The 26,491-nt window shown below is 47.9% G+C and overlaps 1 protein-coding gene across 1 annotated transcript in view; it reads left to right on the forward strand.

Annotated features, from left to right (window-relative positions):
* The window catches only part of LOC128298914 (histone-lysine N-methyltransferase trithorax), a 107,123-nt gene extending 85,975 nt beyond the window's left edge, over positions 1-21,148 (forward strand). Inside the window, exons 2-6 of the mRNA XM_053034722.1 lie at positions 3,983-5,654; positions 5,733-17,298; positions 17,375-17,508; positions 17,608-17,783; positions 17,863-21,148. Of these exons, the coding sequence (XP_052890682.1) occupies positions 3,983-5,654; positions 5,733-17,298; positions 17,375-17,508; positions 17,608-17,783; positions 17,863-18,036 (13,722 nt within the window). The 3' untranslated portion in view covers positions 18,037-21,148. The remainder of the gene's footprint in view (positions 1-3,982; positions 5,655-5,732; positions 17,299-17,374; positions 17,509-17,607; positions 17,784-17,862) is intronic.
* The last annotated feature ends 5,343 nt before the right edge of the window (positions 21,149-26,491 follow it).

Raw genomic sequence — 26,491 nt, forward strand, 5'->3', positions numbered from 1 at the left:
CATATTTTTCGCCCATTATTGCCTTTTTTTTTCTTGGTCGATTGCGAGAAGTGCTTATCGCGATTACCCGGCAGGTCCGAAGGAAATGTAACCCCATCATTAAACGAGGTGACCTCTCCGGTGGATGGTGGTAACATGCACATTATTTCTTGTGCAAGTAAGTTACCTTGACGAAACGGCAATGGCGACGGTGAGAGAGGGCAAAATGGTTGTGGTGTGGACAAATAAATAAAAATAATTGATATGTTTTAATGCGTTTTCCTGAGGGGTTCGTTACTCATGTTTGAAAAGAAAAATAGTTCCTATAAGCCACCCTAGCTTCGAAGGTATAATTTTGGGGTTTCTGCATCATATTCCGACGATCAATGTGAGTTATTTTATTTGCAACTCAATAATTGTGCAGCGGTGTGGCATTGAGACAAAATTCGCTCTACTTGTTGACATCACCCGAAACGTTCTCCGAAGCACCGCAGAAACGCATCCATCTAAAACCGCACCCGAAGCTTAAACCGAAGCGTTTAAGTAGTATAAATATGTAAAGTGGTGCTGTTGATGGTGGCATTATTCGCACCACAATTTCTCCAGCTGAGGTGTAAGCATATCCGGCGCACATAATATACTCCCGTCCCCGATGCTTTTCATTCTCCACGACGCTAACGACGGGAAGACCGAAAACCAACCCCAACTGCACACTACGCTTTTGTGTCGCATTCTAAAAGGTGGGAGGGGGGTGGTTCGGTTTCATTTGTGGTGAGCCTGTGCTTTTCTTTGTGAAGCTGCAGCTTTTTCTTACCGTTTTGAAGAGTCCGCGATCGATCATGCTGAGTGCGGTGCGGCATAGTGTGGACTAGAAGGAAAACTCGTTTTTGCACCATTTGACATTCCATGGGGGTTGGATTTAGCAGAAGAAGAAGAAGGAAATCAAGCAACAGGATGAAGATCACCTTCCAAGTAGGGGAGGGTGGAGGGTTTTTGGAGGGCAATGTTGCCACAGTGGAAAGTTGGGACGAGAAGTGGAAGAATGAAACTTTGCCCTTCAGGACCAAGGTATAGGTATCTTTATTCATCCCGATCAGTCAACCCTTAACTGGGTGTGTTTTTATAACTATAAAATACAATGATAAATTGGAAAATGTTATGACAATTTCGGAACTACAATTCTAGTGAGTCAAATGAGAAGAACTTTAGAGTAAGGAATATTTGGTTAGGTTTAATTTGAACTGTTGATCCTGAGATACCTCAAGTTCTGAAGATCAAGTCAAGTCAGTTCAAGTGAAAATAATGTCCAAACCCTCCATGTTGAGTCATTTCTAAAAGAAGTGCAAAGTTTCATGCCTATTGGATTAAGATTTAGTACCCCCGGGATGTAATTGTAATGATTTAAAGGAGCATATTATATATTATTTATTATTCTACATAAAATATTAGCAATACGATTTGGCAACGGGTTGAAATAAAATTTAAAGGACTTTTTAACACGATCAACGCCGGATCACGCTAATATCGGGTGAATTCAAGCGAATATTGCGATCAGTACTTACAGTCCGTACAGTCCGCATTACTTGAAGGGTTAAAGAGAAAAGAATGTGCAGAGTACGATCATGCAGCGCAAAAAAGCAGCAGGGTGCGTTGTGGGAGAAAGGTGTACAGTACACGCATACGAAAGAAGGCCGATCGTGTGTACTTACCCTTCAACTACCCTGATCATCCTCCATGGGACTCCAGCACAAAATTGCGATCGAAACAGGGCGAAAAGCAACAACCAAGCTGAGGTGAAGCAACAACCTCTGGTGGCGCTGGAAGGGGGGGGGGGCTGTCATTGGTAACGATTTTGACTTTAAGAAGTATCTCCGTTTCGATGTATATCGTTCGTTGCAGTTCTGCTGGCACTGTTTGCCATGTTGGGGATGGGGATGATGGGGCCCATTTTACCATTGCCATCCAAACAATTGACGGGTGATCAAAATGCAACAACAAAAAAAAAACGACTCGCTCTCCACCCTTTTACCGATGGTTGATTTTTCTTGGCTTGATTCTTGAAAAGGTGTCTTTCGCATTCGGCAGCGCCGTGTATGCACGAGATCTCCGTGTCAATCAGCGGCAAGGGGAGAAAGATAGAGAGAGAGAGAGAGAGGAAAACACAGGACACCCCGTCTGGGTGCATTCAAGGGTGCATTAAAAATAAAATATCATCATTTTATCGTCCTTACGTGCCACCGTGGCCCGCGCTATGATGAATGCGTGCGCGCAAAGATCGGACCGAACGGTTTTTTGAAGTCTTTATAATGCAAGCGCAACCGATGAAAAGGATGTTTTTCGACTGTATGGTGGTGGAGCACCCCGGAACACACAAGGTTTTGCCGTTGTTGTTGTAAAAACGAACGATTGCACAAGGTTAAACTTGGGTTGGTTATGATTATTTTATTAGCGTGCGCTTCGCACATGAATGTGTTCTGTTTGCTGCCAGCCAGCTTTAACCAACCGCTCTGCCGCGCACTGCTCGAATGGGTATCGGTTGCTCAATTTATCATCTTGGCACCGTATCTTGATGAAATAGCGAACCGAGGCAGAGGGCGCGGAAGAAAATTTGCTCAATTATCTGTAAGCTCGTACAGGCAGATTCGTATTCGTATGTTTTTTTTCACCTCATTCCTCACTGCTGCACATTATTCTACGCCTTCGAAAGGCGTTTCCGCCACAGCTGAATAGCGTCGAAATGGAGCACACAATTCTAAAGAATTCAGTGCGTCGTTATCTTCATTTGATTTGTATTAATTATAACACATTTCACAAGATTGATCGAACCCCATCGTTTCGAACTTCATCGCACTTCTTTAATGTTCAAGTCATTAGGTGGATTGAATGCGGCCGGCCTATATTCAATGCCACATCTACATGGAGCGTTCCGTTTACTCCCTTCACCATCCATTTCGTTCTGCTTCTGGGCACCGTCCAGCAGTACGGGCTTCTTCTTGCAGTTTAGCCGCACGTTCTGCCGCCTCCGTGCGTGAGTGATATTTAATCAGCATAAAGAATGCAGAACAAGTTTTTGCCAGCATAGGCACCCGGTTCACCTTCTTCCGTCTCATCCTTGGACCATCACACACGCCTGGACCGTTTCTTAAGGAGCCAGCAACCCTTACCCACCCGCCGCTACGGTTTTATTACCTCCCCGAGGGCGATTCTTTTCACCACCACCAGTCCGTTAGGACACGGTGTGCAGCAGAAAGTGCACCCCAACAAGCCAGGGCGAGAGCTCACCTCGGACACGCGGATCGATATGGGCGAAAAAGCAAATGTTTGCAATGCGATGTAAGCGAATTTGCCATGGCTTCCAGTGGAGCTAACCAACTGCCTTCGGTGGATGGTTTTTGGATGGGTGGATTTTGTTCGGAAATGTTCCCAACGGTGAAAACGCGAGAAAGAGAGACAGTGGCGGGCACTTCCCTGTCTGTATGAACCTAGTGAGCACAGGGAAGAGGATAAAAATTGTAAAAGTACACACAAATGTTGTTAAAGTGAAATGCGATAAAAAGCATAAGGCACCGGAAACGAAATGGGATAGTGTAGGACAGTATCTCGTTCCTCGACAGCGTAGACGTTAGCCCTGCCAGGACATGCTTTTGCAAATGTTAGTTCAGAATTGAGCGATCGTCTCGTTAGCTCTTTTGTCAACAGAGCCGTACGTAGCGGGTCAAAATGGATGGACGGAAGCGTCCTTTAAGTTGGTACCATTACAAAGTGCACATTTTAAACCCACCGCAATCTTATAGTGCGCTTGTGTTGTGTGTTTTAGAAATGTGTTTAAAGTCTCAGCCATTTCATGGACACTTGAGATGAAACTTTCCTTAAGCTACCGTCTTACCGCTCGTGGCGCTGTTATGTGCTTCTCAATAATCGCTGCCCTTTGTCCATGCAAATACTGTTGTATTGTACTGCGTTCATAAATTAATGTTTCTTTGTGGTTTGCGTGCAATTTCAGGATGGCGCCAGCGAGAACAACGAGACCGAAAACGGTGCAGATGATAACGATGACCACAACAACGACGAGAACGAGGACGACGAAGAGGAGGAGGACGATGAAGAGGACGATGATGACGATGAAGACGAGGAGGAAGATGACGACGAGGAGGACGACGATGAAGAGGAGGAGGACAACGAGGAGCAGGAGATACCGGCCGATGGGTCGGTAGAAACGGGTGATGAGTCAACCGCAACCAGCCCCACAGCGACCCCGACGTCCACCGTATCATCGATGGCGGCAACCACATCAACGCCGGTCACCATTAGCGGCACGAGTGAGGTTAGGTCGGTCGTCGGAAACGGCCAACAGCAGTCAACGCAGCAGCAGCAGCAACCGACGATGCAAAGCGCTAGCAACAGCGTACGAAGCGAGAAGCTGCCAGCCACCGGAAATGGTTTCGAAATGAAACCATCTACCCTAACGTCGGCGCTGGCGCGACGATGTCCTCCCGGTGTGGCATCCGGGCGCGTCAGTCGACAGCAGTCACCGTCCTGCGAACAAAGCGCCACGCTCAGCAGTGCGAACAGTGAGGGCGCAAACAGTAATCCCAGTGCCAGCGGTAATACCAAAACCGTACGCGTCCCAACGACGGAAGCATCGATGGAACAATCTACAACCGTTGCTGACGGCGCCGGAAGTTCCGATGGTACAACGGCCGGCGCGGCGACACTAATGGATTCGAAACCACCGAACCCGGCCGTACCATCGACTGGCAGCGGCAATGCCACGCCGGTGAAGAAGAAAAGTGTCACGTTTCACACCACGCTCGAGACGACGGACGAGAACATTGTGAAGAAGGTGTACAACCCGGACACGGTTCCGCTGCCATCGATTATCAAGAAGGAATGCCTCGCCCGACCGATCCGGTTGAAAAAGAGCTTTAATCGGAAGATGAAGAAGCGACTACAGCGAGCGGTGGCTGCGGCAGCAGCCGCTGCTGCCGCGAGTGCCGCCGCATCCGCGTCAGCCAGCGTATCCGGTGGGAGCAAAGCGATGGAGTGTCTAGTGCGACCATCCCGATTGACGGAGATCGTGCTAAAATCGAGCAACAAATCTTCGCCGGGTGTTAGCACGGTCGATAGAACCAGCGGCTCTGTCGGGGGGCTTGGCTTTGGACTCAAAGTGGCGGAAGGTGCGAAATCTGGCGTATCGTTTGGTGCGGCAAGTGAGTCCGCACAATCAGCACCTGTTACCACGGATGGTGATATGGCGGGCCGTAACCTGGAGAGTGGTGGCACACAGTTTGGAGACAAGCGATTCATTCTGCCCAAGCGGAGCGTACATTCTAGTCGTGTGATAAAACCGAACAAAAGGTTCCTGGATGAATTTGAGTTGGAGATTAAGAAGAAAAATAAGAATTTAGCAGCAGCCGCTGCAATTGCCGCTGCAGCTGCTGCAGCAGGCACGGGAAGCGCCGTTGCCAGTGCGGGAGCCTCATCGAACTCCACCGCAACCAGCTTTGGAGTGCTGGGAAGTGGAGGCAATCCTGCGGGAGAAGCAGGAGTTACCGCTGCGATAGGAACCGAAGGCGATTCTGTTACTAGTGAAGATACGAGGCGGAAGAAGGACAAAAAGAAAAGCGATGAATCGACGGGGTCGATAGGGTCGTCCGAAAAGACTTCAACCATAGGTAGGCTATATCTTCATTGGAAAACTTTCCTTTATCCTCTAAGTATGCTAATCCCACTGTTTTGTTTTTCCTCTGTAGCTCATCATCCAAACATCGATCCTCGATCGGAAGGAAGTCCACCGGGTGACCGTTCGTTAATGACACCCATCAGTATTAATCCATTCGCAAAAACATCACTCACGGACGGTCCACTAGCACCGGGCACCAAGAGCGCAAGTTCGAAGCTTGTTAAACCATCGCAGCTCTCTCCGGCGATCGCATCGTCCACGCTCGGTGCTTCGACGACCAGCACAACGAATCTCGCGGCAGCTGCCTCAATCTTTGGCAAAGGAATCCTTCGCCAGCCAAGGCTTCAGTTCGCCACCTCGCTGCTCAACAACGCGAGCAATAGTATTGGAGGCATCAATGGGGCAGTATTAAACAGTATTACATCCATCAACTCCAACTCACAGCCCGTGCCATCTAATACCCCAAATTCGGCGGCACCATCGGCGACAGGATCGGCAGCCGGTGCAACGCTGGGAACAAGTAACGGAACGCCCGAAGGGCTCTTTACGATGCATCTGAAAGCGAAAGCAAAACTTGACGCTTCGAAACTATTCTCAGCTGCGCTTGGTGTTGGCAACCCTTCGGCTGCAGTTCAAAACGGCTCGAGCAACGCTTCTGGCGCCGCATGCTGTATCTGCAGCATACCGGTGAATTCTCGGTACTACGCGCAACCGACGAAAAAGTACGGTGTAAGCTGCTGTGATGTGTGTCGTAAGTTCATTTCAAAGATGGTGAAAAAGCTAGCAACGGGAAACATGATCAGCCCGACCCAACCTGGCGCAGGGACGGAAGTTACTATGCTGAAGTGTAAAAATGAGGGCAAATGTCTCATCACACCACCGTCACTGTTAATGCGCCCGGACACGGTCAAAACAAGGCACATCTTCAAGGAACGCTGCCATGCGTGCTGGCTGCGCAAGTGTCTAGGTAGTTTTCAGTTACCACCCGTGCTGAAGATTCGTTTGGGCCAAACGTTGCCGCTAACGATGCGAAACTTCGAACCCCCCGGCAATGGAACATCGGGATGCACCGGCACGTTGAAGAAAGATCCTTCCACTGAGGGAAACCTCTTCGCGAACAGTATTGCGGAGCACGGACCAACGAACGGTACTTCGCGTATTCTGTGGACCAGCGGTGATAAGAAACCCGGCAGCTTAGCAGAGGGTTTCAACAAGTCGTTTAACCCATTCCTAGCGCTCCATATTAACCCACTCTCTCAAAACAACAACACGTTCGGGAGTGTGCCGCAGATAAAACTGAATCTTGTTGGTAATGAGCGTAACAGCATCATGGCGGCAAGTCCAAGCAGCTCGTCTGGAGCAAGTTCATCCGGTGGCAAGAGTCCACTTGCTGGAAAGGAAGACATTTTCACATCGGGAGAACCACGGAAAGAGAAGGATACTGTGAAGCTTGAAGATTCATCGTCGGTGGCCGCATCTGTCGTTGCGCGGAAGGATATCAAAGAAGAGCAGGATAATAGTCCGGTTAAGCCGCCGCGAACGAGAAGTAAATCGGAAGCAACGAGTAGTCATCAGCAAACTGAAGCAACAACCACGGTGGAAACGAAATCTGAAAACCCAGTCCCTTCAACTGGTGCCAATTCGTCTCAACCAACTGCAACCCCCAGTGCTGGTTCGCTAACGACGGCCGGAGCTAACCAAACAGCGACAGACAAACGGCAACGAATCGATCTTAAGGGACCACGGGTGAAGCATGTCTGTCGAAGTGCGTCAATCGTACTTGGACAGCCGCTAGCAACCTTTCCTGAGGACGGTTCGGTTGGATCACCGAGCGGTGGCGCGCTAGAAAACATCGAAACTCCACCCAGTGATAGTGCGGCTGAACCAGCCGAAGATCTGCCGCTTATGGACAAAGAGCGACGTGCGACGAAGTCGAACGTGAAGCAAGATTGTAGCGACTGTATCGATCCGGCGGTAACTCTGTCTCCACCTGCCACACCCGATGAAGATACGAACGAAGTGCGTGAAACACCAACAAAGGGCGATCGATTCGATCCAGATACTAGCGGATCGACGGAGAAAGAGTTGGTGATTGACGAAGACAAACTTCCGGACGTGGATGATGAAAAAGAAGAGCAGTGCCAGGATGCAACAGCAACAACTGATTTGAAGGCCAATATTCTTCAAGCTAATGCTAGTTCCATGGTAGCGAATGTGATTCCTGTAAAAGAAGAACAGGTGAAATCGTTATCCATGACGATTTCTACTTCAGCACCAGTTAAGAAGCAGGAAGACAATGTCGATAAGCCTGCCACTCGGAAAACTACCAGTTCCTTCCGTCCTCAAGCATCGAGACAGTTTGGCTTGGGTGCTATGGGCAAGGGTCCGTCTAACACCAGTGGCCGAAAGCAGCAGCAATCCCAAGTTTCGTCATCGTTAGTTGCACTCGGCAACCGCAATTCGCAATTATCAACAACCGGTGGGTTAACTGGAGCAATGGGATCATTCTCGAACATTCGCACACTCAACGATATTCCGATGATTTCGATAGATTTTTGGGAAAATTACGATCCAGCCGAGGTTAGTCGGACTGGGTTCGGACTAATCCTATCGGAATCGATGCCGGTCCGGGCGCTTTGTTTTCTATGCGGCAGTGCAGGCCTCGAAAGCATGTTATTCTGTGTGTGCTGCTGTGAACCGTATCATCAGTACTGCGTTAAGGACGAGTATAATCTCCGAACTGGCACAGGGACGGGACTGGATGATACGGGCAACATGAGTTTGCTGGACGTTACTCTAGGTGCATCGCCACAGCAACAGCAGGAACAGCTACTGATTGCCCGGTTCAACTGGATGTGTCCACGATGTACTGTATGTTTCAGCTGCAACATGGCCACAGGCGCTAAGGTGAAGTGTCAAAAGTGTACCAAGCACTATCATACTACATGTCTCGGTACGAGCAAACGCTTACACGGTGCGGATCGGCCACTGATCTGTGCCAGTTGTTTACGCTGCAAAAGCTGTGGTACAACGAACGTTACGAAGTTTATCGGCAATCTTCCCATGTGCACACCGTGCTTTCGTTTGCGACAGAAGGGAAACTATTGTCCACTGTGCCAGAAGTGCTACGAAGATAATGACTTCGATTTGAAGATGATGGAGTGTGGCGACTGTCGCCGATGGGTACACGCACGGTGTGAAGGCCTAACGGACGAACAGTACAACATGCTTAGCGTGTTGCCGGAAAACATCGAATTCATCTGCAAAAAGTGCGCCAAGCATGGTGATAGTACTGCCCATCTATGGCGTGATGCAGTGGCGGCAGAGTTTAAAGCAGGTCTCCTAAGCGTGGTGAAATTGTTGAGTAAAAGTCGCCAGGCCTGTGCCCTTCTCAAGCTTAGCCCACGGAAAAAATCACCCAACTGCACTTGTGGTGCTGCTGCGGGTTCAATCACGAACGGGAAGAACATTTCTTTCTTCGGAGGAACTTTTTCGGTAGGAGTGGATCACACGTCGAGTTTCTCTTCATCTGCAGCGGGATCAGCATCGAAAAAACCCAAACTGGACGAAGACTCGATCTACGACTTTAGCAGCGAAAATAGCTGTGGTAGTAGTAGCGGTAATAGCAACACGGGTGCAGGTTACGCCGTAGTTCCCGTAGCGGGCAATAGTTTCAACAAATGTTACTGCTCTGCTCGTATAACTCCAGGCAAAGGATCACCGACCGGGGGAGATATCAGTTTGGTCGACATTAAGCAGAAAATCAACGCAAACGAGTACTATTCACTGCAGGACTTTCACTATGATATGAACACGCTGCTGCAAATGGTTGGCTCTGAGGAGCTAACGGTGGCATACAAGGAGTTTTTGAGTGAAACATTCCCATGGTTCCAGAACGAAACAAAGGCTTGCACAGATGCGCTCGAGGAGGCCATGTGCGGCGAGGTCGACCAAACGACTGGGCTCGATCGATACCACTCATCCACTGGGTGTGGCGGTATGAATGGTCGGGGTGGTTTCCAACATGGGTCCAACAATATGGACGGAAGCTCGTTTGAAACACTTGGAGCAACACTGGATCAAAAGGTACCCCAGATTGACATTCCTCTCGACGAGTTAACGGATTACTTCCACGAGACAGAGGAGGCACTACAAGACACCCGGAACTGCATGCTGTGCAAGCAGCAAGGCGAAGGAATGACCCTGCACGAGTCCCGGCTGCTTTATTGTGGCCAAAACAATTGGGTACATACCAACTGTGCCCTTTGGTCGGCAGAAGTGTTCGAGGAAATCGATGGTTCACTGCAGAATGTCCATTCGGCTGCATCGCGCGGCCGTCTAATCAAGTGTTGTCACTGCGGTGTGAAGGGAGCCACTGTAGGATGCAATGTGAAGAATTGCGGTGAGCACTACCACTTCCCTTGTGCGAGGCGTATCGGATGTGTGTTTATGTTGGATAAGACGGTATACTGTACGGCCCATGCGGGCGAGGCAAAGAAAAAGCGATGTCCTGAAGAGCGCAACTTTGAGATCGCACGTTCCGTCTACGTTGAACTAGATCGACGGAAGAAGCGATACGTAGAACCGAACCGGGTGCAGTTTATGATTGGATCGCTGAATGTACGGCGTCTGGGACACGTGGTACCGACGTTCAGTGACCATGCGGACGTTCTCATTCCAGCGGACTTTGAATGTACGCGGCTGTACTGGTCAGCCAAAGAGCCTTGGAAGATTGTATCGTATCAAATCAAGACATCGATTCAGAGCAACAACTACGGCTACGGTACCGATCTCGGCAAGAACTTTACCGTCGATCATTCATCGAACAGTAGTACCGTGCAGTGGGGTCTCACACAGATCGCCCGCTGGCATACCAGCCTGCAGTACGCCGACAACCAGGAAGATGAAGATGTCGATGCACTGCAGACTGACGCTATGCAGCAACATTTGCTATCCTCAATGTCTTCAACCGCTACGACGATGACCACCACAACCACAACGCAGTTGTTAGGTTCCGCTACGCTAAGAGATCGTGGTGCTTCGAGGCAGCAACATCAACTGCAGCAGCAACTTCAATCGCTGTGCGAATCGAATCCAGTGTGTAGCACTGGGGAAGACACAAACGACGAGGAACCCCAAAACACGAACGACCTCTTGCCGCCGGAAATAAAGGATGCAATTTTCGAGGACCTGCCGCACGACATTCTCGATGGTATTTCGATGCTGGACATTCTTCCCAAGCTGATGACGTACGAGGATTTGCTCGCAATGGATCTGAAAACCGACGCAACGTTCAATGTGGACATCTTAAAGGACCCGGGAATGATTCAGGTGCACGGTAATGGTGCGGGGTCTTCTTGTTCGTCGTCTGGTACAACAACGACCATGAGTGGCCATTCTTCCAAACCGGAAGAAAACCCCGGTATGGATGTGGATGATATGGAGAGTCTGCATGAGGCAATTGGTGGTGGGGTTGGATCTGAGCTAAGTAATGATAGCTGGGCTAAAACGATTGCCACTCCCGGCGTGGAGGATGCACTTCTATCCGGAATGGCGAAACCAACCACCTCCAATGCCACAAATCATCGGGAGCTGAAAAGAAGCAAATCGGATATTCTCGAAGCAATCGTAGCGGTCGGACAGCAGCAGCCTCGTGGTCAACGATCGGGTAGCTTTTCCTGGAGTACGAAGCAGCTCGAATCGACTGCGGCAGTTGTGGCTAAACGTCGCAAAATAGCTAAAAACAATATAAAGCTTTCGGATGTACTTTCGCTGGGACGCATCAAGGAGGATATTACTTTCGGTGGGTCTATGTCTACGATTACCACGACGACAACATCCACGCTGGCCGCAACAACGGCGAACACAAACGTTGTTATGGAGGAACGTCGCAAGTCCGTGCAGGAAGAATATTCTTGGTCATCGGTGAAAAAATCCACAACCGTGACCGATGGTGCGTCGGATAATGGAAATGTATTTGAGAAGCTGAAAATATCGCAGCTCGATGGTGTGGACGATATTTGTCTCGATGGCACGGTAGGAGAGATGAAGATCTACTCTTCGCGCTCAATGATCGAAGCACCGGTGAAGTGTGATCGTTGCCAGGCGACGTATCGCAACCAGGAATCGTATCAACGACATCTTAGCTCGTGCGAAGTGTTGTCCACCAGTGAATCTGAATCCGAAACGCGATCACCTCGCTTGTTGAGTCCCGAACAACAGCAGCAACAGCAGCAGCAAATCATCACCGGCCAGATAGCAGGTACCGCCGGCAATACTTTTATCCTTCCCCAAGCAACATCCCAACCGCAAACGATTACGACCGATATCTACGGTAACACGACGGGTTATCTTACGGCCGCATCACAACCTGGCGGTCACCCGCAAACCATCTCCGTGTTGCAAACCGGCCAGACTATTAACTTGAACGGTAATCAAGCGATACTGTCCAACCTGCCGACGTCGATGCCGATCACAATCAATCAGCTCTCATCGAACGGCATTCCTATTCAGACTTCCGCTACGGGGGCACAGCAAATCCCCATCCAGGGAACGCTTCAGGCGGGTTCCGTTGGGTTGCAGAATTTAGGTGGAAACATGATCATCTCCACACCGAACGGGCAAGGACAAATCTTTGCCACTACGAACCAGTTTTCGAATGCCACCTTTCAGCAGCAATCCCAACAGCAACAGCAGCAGGTGTTGCAGGACAACAGTGCGCAGCAGTTCGTGCAGAACAAGCAGCGCTTTATTCAACCCGCACCTACCGCATCGTCAATCGCACTTCCGCACAGTCTAGCTTCCGGCACGGGACCAATGACGACAACCACACTCAGCACGGCCCAAGCCCTCGGTGGTGTGTTTTCGCAGCAACCGCAGATCATCTCGATCGGACCGAACGGGCAACCGCAGCTGATGACGATAGCCGCTCCGCAGCAGCAACAAACGATTCTACAGAGCGGTGGCACGCAACAGATGGCAATGCAACCGAGCGCGAAGAAGATTGTCTACACCACCGCATCGCCCAAGAAGGTCGTCACAAAGCACCCGCACCAGCAACAACACCCGCAGCAGGGTGCGCTTAAAACGAAGCGCACAATCACATCGAACGGTATGCCGAAGGCTTCTATGCAGATGAAAACCAAACAGCAACAGCACCATCATCAACCGCAGGAACAAACGATGACAATACATCCATCGACGGCAATGATCGGTGGTCAGCCGACAGGTCAGCTGCAAACGACCCTTGCTGCACCACAGTCGCAACAGCAGCAACAGATACAGCTGATCAACGCTTCGTATCCATTGATCCGATCGGCAGCAACGCCAGCGGCGCCACAGCAAACACCAGGCAACATCATCTTCCAGGCGCAGTCGCCCGCAAACCAGCCAATCCTTGTGCAGCAGGTGGGAGGCAACCAAATATCCTACCTGTCCGACCAGGGTACACTGACAGCGACGCACAGTCCGGTGCAGTATCAGCTGGCACCAGCAAACATGCTCACGCAAAACGGATTCGCGATGGCCACGACCGGGACGGATGCGGGAACGCTAGCTGCGGCAACGGCCAACAACATTCTCATCCCGAACGGCACCGGTGGCTACTCGCTCATCCCGGCTGGAGCGTTACAGATCGCGACCCAGCCGCAGGTCATTGGTACGATCGTGCAACCGCAAGCGGCCACCATCCAGTGCGGCATGATGGCCACCGAACAGATGGTGCTGGGTGCGACGGCAGCAGCAACCGCCACCGCTCAACCGACGCTCGAGATGATGGTGACCGATCCGGCATCGGGGTGCATGTACCTAACCAGCCCCTCGATGTACTACGGGCTGGAGACGATCGTGCAGAACACCGTGATGTCCTCGCAGCAGTTCGTATCCGCCACGGCGATGCAAGGTGTGTTGAGTCAAAATTCAAGCTTTTCCGCTACTACAACGCAAGTGTTTGCGGCTAGCAAGATTGAACCGATTGTCGAAATGCCCACAGGGTACGTGGTGTTGAACAATGACGGTACCGGTCAGCCGATGCAGATTGGAACGTCTAGCGCATCCGTCGCCTCGCAGGCACCCACACCGGTCCAGATCCAAACGTCCACGAGTGTTGGTGGAAATGGTGGGCAAACCATCTTCCAACAGGCACCACTGCAACCGACGGCGGTGGTTTCCTCCACGACCGGTACGCTACCAGCCACAATACAGACGTCTCACCAACCGATTGGAACTCTCCAGCAACAGCAACAACAGCAGCAGCAGCAACAACTTTGGAAGCTAGAAACATCCTCGCCCTCTGGAATCAGTATTCAACCGAGCATCAATACAATTGCCACCAGTTCCTCAAGCTCCTCTACCACGTCGATCGTAACACCGTTAAAGCCGACGATGAAGACGACCATTCCAAAGGCACAACCACAGCTGGTTAACAAAGTCATGCCCAACACCGCTATGAAGGTGTTAGGCAGCGGTACCGAGCAAATCACAACCAGCACGGGCGTAGTGTCTGCGTCGCAGCAACACAAATCTGCCGCCGCGTTCCAGTCGATCGTCTCATCGTCCGTGTATACGACGGCCACAGCCCTGACGACCTCTACCAAGGTTTCGAACGTAATCAAACCAATTACAAAAACGACCAACTACACCAAACCGAAGATCGTTGCAAAGCCAGTGAAACAGAAGACACACTCCGCTTCGCTGCTTTCACCGCCACCATCGACGACCCCGCCCGCTTCGATTTACCAGCTGTCCCAGCCACAACCGCAACCGTTGATGATCTCTGCCCAACCAGTGCCACAGCAGCAGTTGCTGCAGAATAGCATCACCCTAATACCGACCAGCAACAGTATCGGTGCGGTAAACAACTCATCACAGCTGGTACCGATCAAACCGAACGTCAATGGGAATGGGCTGCAAACGATCGCGGCGAACCAACTGACGGTCAGCGCGATCAAGCAACCATCGATGGTGATCGAGAAACTGTCACCGCAGCTACAGCCCCCCGTGTCGACCAGTGCGTCGCCTGTCACAAATGGGATTACCCTCAGCAATGGTCCGATGATGATTATCCAGCCAACCAGTGCAACGCACAAGAAACCGGGACACGTGAATGGGCAGGGAACGCATATGAAGAAGCAGAAAACTATGCTGCCAATGAACACCAGCCAGACGCAGATGATCAGCTACGGCACTCCGCAACAGCAAGCGCAACCACTCCAAGGGCAGCAACAACCGTACCAGCAGCTTATGAACGTCGTATCCACAGCGCAACAACAATTGGCAGGTCTTCCGCAGCAACAGCAGCAGCAACTTCAGTCGCAACCCATCACCATCACCCAGGGCGGCAAGGGTTCCCTGTCCAAGAAGTCCTCCAGTGCGGGACAAATTACGCTGTCGCTCGCAAACACCGGTGGCTCTAACGCGGTTGGACCAGTGCCGGTGTCGATGCCGGCATCCACAATCACGATCACACCATCACAGCCGGCAAGCATCACACTTCCCACGGCCCCATACCCGATGCCGCACTACTCCAACATACCGACCAACGTGGTCAATCCGATACAACAGCAAACTAATCAAAACAACAGCCAAAACAATAACTCATCCACCGTACAGAACCGGCCAACCAATCGGGTCCTACCGATGCAGGCCTCGGTGATGCAGCAAAAGAACGCCGAAGTGTCGCAGACGCCGCCACCGCCACCGCTGAAGATGCTCCAGCAGCAATGTTCGGAAAAGATGGACGAGTTCACCATCATCCCGAACAATCATCAGGTGTCTTCGCCGTACGGTGTATCCACGCCCAGCGCATCACCCAACGATGTGGACAGGATGAAGATGGCGAGCAGCGATAAGTTGCTCGCGTCGAACAAGCCCAACAATCGGCTGGAGATCGAGATAAAACCGATCGAAATAACGCCGCTAACGTCGGCGATGATGACACCGACCACTACGAACGGAAGCTGTACACCGTCACCGTTGCCACCATCATCGCACCAACAGGAACCGTCACCTTCACCAGTGCCTGTGGAACAATCCACCATGATGATGGAGATGGAAGAGCAGCAGCAGCAGCAGCAACAACAACAACAGCCACAATCGAATCAACCAATAACACCAAGCTTCCAGTTCAGCCTAACCTTTGATGGCAATGGTACACTGATTCCACTGGGTGGTGGACCGCTCGACCATCAAAACACTCCCCTTACAATGTCGGCACAGATCGAAATCAAACCGATCCTTTCGGCGCCTGCTGATTCAACCGTTCAGATTCAATCGCCTCAACCTACGCTACTGTCGCACGACTCCGTCGAGGACGATCGGGACACGGAAACGCAACGGATCGATGAGCTGAAACATTCGCTAGAGGCGGAAACGCAAGAAATGCTAGCGGAAGGGCACGACACCTCGATGTGTGGGGATAGCGGAGCCGGCAGTAGCAGCGGAGCAGCCTCGCCAAGTATGAACGATGGTGAATCGGACTCGCCGGAGATAAAGGATAAGATATCCGAAATCCTGGATAATCTCGAGCAGCAGACGAAGCAGGAGGCGGAAATGCACCACCGATCGGGTGCGCTGCAGATGGATGCGTTCGACAATCTGCGGCAATCGAAGGATCTGCAGGCGGAACAACGACCGCAGCACCATCATCGCACGCTCCAAACGATGGCCGATTGTGCTGCCGAGACGGAGCGGATCGTGGCGGAGCTGAACGAGGAGTATCATTCGGCTGCGACGTCACCATCACTGACGACCGCCGCCACTACCATGCCAATGATGACGCTGGAAGAAATGCAATCTTCGGCAAATTTGGCCAACCAGCAATCGCTGCTAACGATCGCCAGTTCCATGTTTGACTCCAAGAAGGAGTCGGATGTTTGCTTCCGTGACACGGAACGATCAAGCTTTGGTGTCGATAACTCCCTGCTACACAATGGTGATGCGGAAAGTGTGCTGTTCGGGAAGATTCGTCAGCCAGAACCATCACCACTGTCGCAACCATCGCCCACAGAGCACCATCAGCAGCTGCAGCTGGATGAGGAGCTGCAGCAATATACGGTACAGCCAGCACCACCGGCAACCGTACCGAAGACACAGTCCTCCATTCCACGTTCCACAAGTCCGAAGCTGCTGTACGAAATTCAATCCCAGGATGGATTCACCTACAAGTCAACCTCGATCGCAGAAATCTGGGACAAGCTGTTCGAGGCGGTACAGATCGCAAGGCGCGCACACGGTCTAACAGCGCTGCCCGAAGGCCAACTGAAGGAAATGGCCGGTGTACAGATGCTCGGTCTGAAGACCAACGCTATCCGGTATCTGCTCGAACAGCTGCCGGGTGTTGAGAAGTGCACGCAGTACAGTCCACTCTACCACAAGAAGCAAGCGGGGTTGGGCGGTACCGGTGTTGGTGGTGGTGCTGGCGGGAACGGGGTCGGCATGAATGGAGCCTTCGCGGTGCATGGGTCGTCAGAGTATGCGGATTATTTCGATGATCTGCAGGAGAACCCACACGGCACGGCACGGTGTGAGCCGTACAGTACGCGCTCGGAGTACGACATGTTCAGCTGGTTGGCATCCAGACACCGCAAACAACCGATGCCGATCGTTGCACAGAACATCGACGATACGATCATTCCACGGTAAGTTGTGTTAAGTCGTGAAAATATCTCAACTCCTTAACCGAAGCTAAATTGTGATCTGTTTCTTTGCTTGCAGACGCGGCAGTGGCAGTAATTTGCCGATGGCAATGCGCTACCGAACGCTGAAGGAATCGTCCAAGGAATCGGTTGGTGTCTATCGATCCCACATACACGGTCGTGGATTGTTCTGTAACCGTGACATTGAAGCAGGTACTGTAAACGTCTAAAATCTAGCTAAAAGCTAAAATCCGTAGCGATTTCTTTTCGGGTGTTCTCAAAACTAATGTTTACCTTCCTGTGTTATTTTAGGTGAAATGGTGATCGAGTACGCCGGTGAGCTGATCCGCTCGACATTAACCGACAAGCGCGAACGGTACTACGATAGCCGCGGTATCGGATGTTATATGTTCAAGATTGATGAAAACTTCGTCGTCGATGCGACGATGCGCGGCAATGCGGCCCGTTTCATCAATCACTCGTGTGAGGTATGGGTTTTGTGTGAAATGTTTAGTCCCGGTGTTATATCATCTAACATAATTTAATCGCATCCTTTCTCACCTACAGCCCAACTGCTACTCCAAAGTCGTTGATATTCTTGGCCACAAACACATCATCATCTTCGCGCTGCGTCGTATCGTGCAGGGCGAGGAGCTAACCTACGACTACAAGTTCCCGTTCGAGGATGTAAAAATCCCATGCTCGTGTGGCTCGAAAAAGTGCCGCAAATATCTCAACTAACGTCCAGCAGAGCAGCGCAGCAGTGTGCGGTGTAAGCCGTTAGTTTCACCCATGCGTCCAGTTTTTCCTTGCTGGAAAAAATAAATGGGACAGCCATTCTTACAACAACCCCTGCACGGATCGAGAATGCGCGTGCAGGGTGTAAAGTTGTGTAAATTTGTAAATAAAGCTGAATGGTTGGAATTTGATGGAATTCGGGATATGAGGATGGTAAGAAGATCTCGAATGCCAGTCCATACTCAACACCATGTGTTAGTTTACATCTCGTATCCAGTTATTATTAGCCATAGAGACACGAACGCATCGATGTGTAAATGTATGTTGCAGTTGTACACGCCTTGTGCCAGAGGGAAGCATATGTCACAGTGCATTCCGCAGCAGCAGATGAACGCTGTGACGAAAAAATTGAGGACAGAACCACTGATTCGTGTCATCGCTAGCCAGTGTATGTAGTGACTGTTTGTGTATTGAGATATTAAGAATATTCTGTAGATATGTTTGCTCTACTACCTTATAAGTCATGCAACGGTTGAGAGAACGCGCCTTCCTGTCGTTTGTTCTCCACCCATCAATGTGTACCATATGTGTAATTGTATATGATAGGCTCGTACTGTACGGGTACGGTTTTTCAGTGTTTCGATGTGTATAACTAGATGTGTAAGTATTTATATTGAAACTGTAGGGTTAGAAAAATGTTTTAAACGTTTTTTTTTTATTGGGAAAAGAAAAGCTCTGGCTATCCAGTTTCTAGCTGTACCAGTGTTGCTCCCAACAATGATGCATATTCTCAACACCCCTGAATGTGCTCACACAAACACACAAATCAAAAAAGTCATTTCAATAAGCTCTCGGTCTTTTATGCGTGTACTCAAGCTTCGCTCGTAATTCAAAATTTAAAGCAAATTCAGAAAATGGCCATATCAGCGATTTTACCAAGGAGGCAAATGCAACGGCCGTGTATCGCATTTGCCACCCCCAGGAAAATTTGTTTAGTATCTTGCAGTATATTTTAAAATCGAAATTTAATTCAAACTGGCAAACGAACGGGAGAAACAAAGAGAGAAAGAGAGAGAGAGAGAGAGGAAGCATTTAAAGAAAACAAAAAAATGACCATCCCCCGGAACTAGTTGTATCGATGTTTGCTTGTGCATACGCGATTACTCCATAGACAAAGGCTCAAACAACAATACTAGCAAAAATCAAACTATTACATACGATAGCATACGAGGTGTTAGTAATTCATTAGCTTTCCAGCAGTGTAAGAACGCGTGCAAATACTGCGGCATTTGTGTACAAACCCCATTAGTAACAGTAACACTATAATTGTAATAACTGCAGGGACAATATGTTGTCTATATATAGCATGGTTAAAGTTCAATCACTGCACGCGAGTGTTGTGTTAGGAGAAGCATAGGAAAATGATCGAAGATAATTGTCTGTAATTTCTCCCTTCGAAACACATTGGAATGTTTGTAAAGCAACGAAACCACACATTTTCTGTGGGAAACAGTTACATCAACATGGAAGCATGCGAATGCTAGCACACACAGCTACAATATGGATAACTGCGGTACACACCACCATACATACATCAACGGTCGCAAAGCACGGACTAGTAACAGAAGCAAGAAAAGCATCACAACTAATTTTAACATTCTTCAAACAGAACTGAACAAGCACAACTGCTGTTATTGAAACAAAAAACAAACACAAAATGATATACACAGGCGAACCGCCAACGTACACCATCACCACTAAACTTCACTAAAAACGGGATGCAGTGGAAGTATCCTTCAAAACTGATCTTGCCATTACGTTGTGAAACAAATCAACCCTAGTAATGATAATGTTAAGGAAAACTCACAAGAAAAAAAACATGGAAAGCATTAAATGTTTCACACACACACAAGAATACACAATGCTCGGGGCTTGAGCACCTGATGAACTGATAATGGATCCGTACACACGGAGAAACAGTGTTGTTTTAAAGGAAATGGTTTCTGATGATTTCAACACTAATCGGCGACAGGAAGTTGTTAAGATAGCAATTGAATTAATCCGCAAACTGGAAAGGATTTTAAACACACACAAATTAATTCTAACATTCTTTCCGGACAATTTCTTTTAACTCTCATGTTTAAAGAAAAAAGAACAGCGGGTTTTTAGTGTGCTACAAGAAAAAAACAGGATTAAATGCAATTGTAGCTGACGCGATAAAGAGAAGCAAATCAAATATATGGCAAAAGCAAACCAGTCATTAGCGCGAGACAGAGCGGAGTGCATCATCCCTCTAGCACGGGGGAAAAAAGGTACTCAAAGCAAAGGAATGGAAAATGGATAAACAAAAATAATGAACATGGCAACAAATGGTGAAAGTGAAAACAAATGTGATACTAACGGGAAAATGAAACTATTGCGACAAGTAAATTAATTTAATCTTAGTGTAGGCTCCGGTAGAAACCAACCTTTAAGACCGAACGAAAAAGCAAGACAGCCGAGAACTGTATGCGCCGTGCACCGGAACCATAATAGACCGTATCGATTGTGATCATGCCGTTACAAAGTAGCAAAATCATCATACAGAAAACGGCAAGAAGACGGCAAGAAAAGCAAAGCAAAACAGTGCGAACATCGTCTACAGCGGCGATATTAGCGAACAGGTGGAAAAAAGGTTCTGTCTGTTTTAGGCAAACAGTGTTAAACGTAAACCCCAGTCTCATTCTACTTACTCAGTTGACATTATTTTTTATCAGTCTTTATAGAAACCGTTTCCATTTAGATCCGCCACGGGGCGCCCTGTTATTGAGTGGATGGTTTTGTTCTTTTACTTGCTCATCACAACCTCCGTTTGAAGGTTTGAAGGAACCACCCTTGTTTTGCACATAGCTAGACAAAGAAAAGGAAAACTAAAACACGACAGCACCGCCGCAGATTGCAGACTTACAGCCGCGCAGCTTAGGCCTTGCAAAAAGATAACGTAAAATAAATTGACGAATAATAGCAAATAATCCGAAGCAAAAGTGTACCATATGCGTAAGTTTAAGTTTGAGTAATCATTTCTTTCTGAAGTATTATTATATGTTGGGATAAAATAAAAATATATGAACAATGGAAACAAGTAAAATTGTAATATTTGTAGTACTACATTAGTATCACATTCGGGGATATATAAGAGCAGAAAATATCTTTCGTATCTTCCCATGCGTTGAAAGGAGTGTAGGGTATTTCAGATTCATGACGCGAAATTCCATACAAACAAGCCGTTTTCCGATTCCTGGAGCCAGAAGAGCTTCCAAACCAGGAGGTAACATTAATTCCCCTCCAGCGTGCACACAGCTGTTCCGCTATCGCATGTTATCATTGAGCGTGATACGAAATTCCATACAAACAAGCCGTTTTCAGATTTGCGCTACCAGGAGAGCATGTTTTTCAACAGGTGACGCAGCTTGGGACAAATTTGCCCATCCCTAATGCATTGCATACTATCGAACCCGTGAGAGTGATCGCTAGTGTAAAATAAGCGTGGCATAAATTATTGGCGAGTTCTCTGTCTTGATCGACACGGAAAAAGGCATCCTCCTGCGTTGGATGCTCTCCTGGTATCAGGAGCTTGACAAACTGGTCATTTTTGGCGAGTTTTCTGTCTCGATTGACACGGAAAAAGCATCCTCCTGCGTTGGATGCTCTCCTGGTATCAGGAGCTTTGACAAACTGGTCATTTTTGGCGAGTTTTCTGTCTCGATTGACACGGAAAAAGCATCCTCCTGCGTTGGATGCTCTCCTGGTATCAGGAGCTTGAAAAAATGGTCATTTTTGGCGAGTTCTCTGTCTCGATTGACACGGAAAAAGCATCCTCCTGCGTTGGATGCTCTCCTGGTATCAGGAGCTTGACAAACTGGTCACTTTTGGCGAGTTTTCTGTCTCGATTGACACGGAAAAAGCATCCTCCTGCGTTGGATGCTCTCCTGGTATCAGGAGCTTGAAAAACTGGTCATTTTTGGCGAGTTTTCTGTCTCAATCGACACGCAAAAAGCATCCTCCTGCGTTGGATGCTCTCCTGGTATCAGGAGCTTGAAAAACTGGTCATTTTTGGCGAGTTTTCTGTCTCGATTGACACGGAAAAAGCATCCTCCTGCGTTGGATGCTCTATTGGTATCAGGAGCTTAAAAACCTCGTCACTTTTGGCGAGTTTTCTGTCTCAATCGACACGGAAAAAGCATCCTCCTGCGTTGGATGCTCTCCTGGTATCAGGAGCTTAAAAAACTGGTCATTTTTGGCGAGTTTTCTGTCTCGATTGACACGGAAAAAGCATCCTCCTGCGTTGGATGCTCTATTGGTATCAGGAGCTTAAAAACCTCGTCACTTTTGGCGAGTTTTCTGTCTCAATCGACACGGAAAAAGCATGCTCCTGCGTTGGATGCTCTCCTGGTATCAGGAGCTTGAAAAACTGGTCATTTTTGGCGAGTTTTCTGTCTCGATTGACACGGAAAAAGCATCCTCCTGCGTTGGATGCTCTCCTGGTATCAGGAGCTTAAAAACCTCGTCACTTTTGGCGAGTTTTCTGTCTCAATCGACACGGAAAAAGCATGCTCCTGCGTTGGATGCTCTCCTGGTATCAGGAGCTTGAAAAACTGGTCATTTTTGGCGAGTTTTCTGTCTCGATTGACACGGAAAAAGCATCCTCCTGCGTTGGATGCTCTATTGGTATCAGGAGCTTAAAAACCTCGTCACTTTTGGCGAGTTCTCTGTCTCGATTGACACGGAAAAAGGCATCCTCCTGCGTTGGATGCTCTCCTGGTATCAGGAGCTTGAAAAACTGGTCATTTTTGGCGAGTTTTCTGTCTCAATCGACACGCAAAAAGCATCCTCCTGCGTTGGATGCTCTCCTGGTATCAGGAGCTTGAAAAACTGGTCATTTTTGGCGAGTTTTCTGTCTCGATTGACACGGAAAAAGCATCCTCCTGCGTTGGATGCTCTCCTGGTATCAGGAGCTTGAAAAACTGGTCATTTTTGGCGAGTTTTCTGTCTCGATTGACACGGAAAAAGCATCCTCCTGCGTTGGATGCTCTATTGGTATCAGGAGCTTAAAAACCTCGTCATTTTTGGCGAGTTTTCTGTCTCAATCGACACGGAAAAAGCATCCTCCTGCGTTGGATACTCTCCTGGTATCAGGAGCTTGAAAAACTGGTCAGTTTTGGCGCGTTTTCTGTCTCGATTGACACGGAAAAAGCATCCTCCTGCGTTGGATGCTCTCCTGGTATCAGGAGCTTGAAAAACTGGTCATTTTTGGCGAGTTTTCTGTCTCAATCGATACGGAAAAGCATCCTCCTGCGTTGGATGCTCTCCTGGTATCAGGATTTTGAAAAACTGGTCATTTTTGGCGAGTTCTCTGTCTCGATTGACACGGAAAAAGCATCCTCCTGCGTTGGATGCTCTCCTGGTATCGGGAGCTTGAAAAATTGGTCATTTTTGGCGAGTTTTCTGTCTCAATCGACACGGAAAAATCATCCTCCTGCGTTGGATGCTCTCCTGGTATCAGGAGCTTTGAAAAACTAGTCAATTTTGGCGCGTTTTCTGGCTCGATTGACACGGAAAAAGCATCCTCGTGCGTTGGATGCTCTATTGGTATCAGGAGCTTAAAAACCTCGTCATTTTTGGCGAGTTTTCTGTCTCAATCGACACGGAAAAAGCATCCTCCTGCGTTGGATGCTCTCCTGGTATCAGGAGCTTTGAAAAACTGGTCATTTTTGGCGAGTTTTCTGTCTCGATTGACACGGAAAAGCATCTTCCTGCCATGGATGCTCTCCTGGTATTAGGAGCTTAAAAAACTGCACATTTTTGGCGAGTTTTCTGTTCTGTTTTCTGTTTTTCTGGGGGCCCCAAACAATTTGTGCCGATTGTGCGATGATTGCAAATTTAACAGCAGTCCCCGAGATACGCGGTTCCTTTTATACGCGGATTCGGAGATACGCGGTTTTTGGAAATTTGACACATGAGCTCAGCGGAGGATCAAACGGTTGGCGGAGTAGGCGGTCGCCTAGGGCCTTGCCGTGTTGGGGGCCCAAACAATTTGTGCCGATTGTGCGATTTTTGGAAATTTAGCTGCAGAGTTAATTTATAGCATAAAATCTAATTAAAAAGGTAGAAAATTGGTTATCCTTGGTTAGATATTTTTTTTAAATTTGATTAGCTGTATCGGCCCGGTTACACGGCTACGCAAGAGAAGTATGCAGTGTATTCAAACTCCTTCTTCTTTATCGATACGACATCTTCAGGATGTTTAACCCTACCATTTCTAGCTTTTTTTTTTGTTTTATTTACCCGTAGGATAGTCAGTGCTGCGTACGGAGGTTTGGTGGTCCAAATGAAATTTTTTCTGTGGTCCTGTCTTGTGCAGACCGGCTGCGCTACAAATACACCATGGCCGCCCCGTGAACCCGTATATGGGCTCATTCAATTATTACGTAACGCAAAAATTGTCAATTTTAGACCCCCTCCCCCCCTATTGTAACAAAACGTAACACTGGACGCAACCCCCCTCCATTAAATACGTAACATTTCGTTGACCCCCCCCCCTTGTTTGAAAAAAAAAAATGAAATTTTCTGAAGGAAGTAATCCATGTAATTCCATCGTATTTCGACTAATGCAAAAAGAAACAAACATACTGCCTAATAAATTTAAAACTCACGCCAGGCTGACTTGCTTCATCGTTGCTAATAATTTGAAGCGGTTTTAGAACCTACTTCTATCTATACAGCTACGATTCTGCGTACGATACTTCATAAACCATGTTTGTTTTTAGGCTGTCTGTATATTTCATCAATATAATACATCATTGACATGTACATTGGCATGTAGTGAACTAAACCTAGGTTGGATAGATTCTGGATAAAGATAGTCATTTCTGGAAGACGCTTCGTATAAAAGTCTTTAACACCACAGATCCCAAACGAAGGATTCATTTGCTAATCGTCCACTGAGAAAAACTTAAGAAGCTCGTTTTAAAGTTTACATTACATGACGAATCGATGTAATCTATTAAGAACAAGAATTCGTACGTAAATTATTTATCAATACTATTCCTTTCTTATTTATCTAGCAACCTTTTATTTGCGTATTTGTCTTCTGTTAATTCTCATTATTCACTCTCTTTTTTAACTAACTTATTTTTTGATAAAACAGAGATTTAAAGGATTTAAAAAAATAACGAAAGTATAAATACATTTGTTGGTAAAGTAGATTTAGTGAATAATTTTCAGTTGTACGAAGTTGGGAGCATATAGAACTTATATAGCTCTAGTACTTACATACGCCTGTGAGACATGGACTTTGTCCAAAACTGACGAAACTCTCTTAGCCGAGTTCGAGAGGAAGATGCTCAGAAGGTTTTTTTGGTTCCGTATGTGTGGAAGGACAATGGAGCCGCTACAATGATGAGCTCTATGAGTTGTACGGCGAACCTACAGTCGTACAGCAGAGTAGATGACGCAACAATTTTAGCCGGTATGCTGACTTCGAACACGGCCATACAAGCACCGATCACGATGTTGCACGTTCTAGTTGGCAAAAGTTATTCATTGTACCGTAAACAAGCTTCCGAGCACTAATTGATATCGAATAATTAACTGATGTATGAAGCTCTTTACGATAGTGAATAACTTGGATGCATCATTCTGAGTCTGTTTAGAGCTCTTCAAGCTCAATGTAAGTTTTAAGAGTCGGCGATGCTTGCTATGTGACAATGGATGCAAACTGGATCCACTACAACACACAGGATTCCAAAATCACCATCTGAGTGGACATCAGAAGTCATCAATGAGTGGGTATCAAAAGATACCAAGAAACTTGACCTTTAAATAATCAAAAAATAGATAGGTAATATGGAATTGGTATAAAAATCCCTAAAATAAGTTAATTTTTCATACATACACATACATACATTGTAAACCTATTGTGCCTGAGCAGCACGTAGTGTGTTTCATACTGATGTAAATGTGCAAGTGTAAATGTGACGAAATGATCGCAAGTGTCTTCACAATGAGCGAAGAGATCGGCCCAGAAATTCTTTAATTTCTTGACGCACGGACAATCGACCTAAAATTGGAGCATCAAATTTAATAAGGGAAATTTAATGGAACGATCGAAATTCACATTAATATGTGCAGGGCCACGAGAGTTGACAAATTTGTCCAATGGCCAAATCAACTGGTCAACTGTGAAAACCATTATGCCGTTGCCGCGCACACAATTGTTTTCAGATTTCCGATACCAGGAGAGCATGATTTTCAAGTGGTGACATCTGCAGCATGGGACAAATTTGCCCATCACAATTGCTATTGCATACTATCAAACACGTGAGAACGATCGCTAATAAGTAATATCAATAAAACGGAAAGCATCCTTCATCTCGCTCAAACTTTCCGTCGGCTGGTTCGAAATTCCATACAAAACCAG

The sequence above is a fragment of the Anopheles moucheti genome, chromosome 2 (assembly GCF_943734755.1).
Source record: "Anopheles moucheti chromosome 2, idAnoMoucSN_F20_07, whole genome shotgun sequence".
Taxonomy (NCBI): domain Eukaryota; kingdom Metazoa; phylum Arthropoda; class Insecta; order Diptera; family Culicidae; genus Anopheles; species Anopheles moucheti.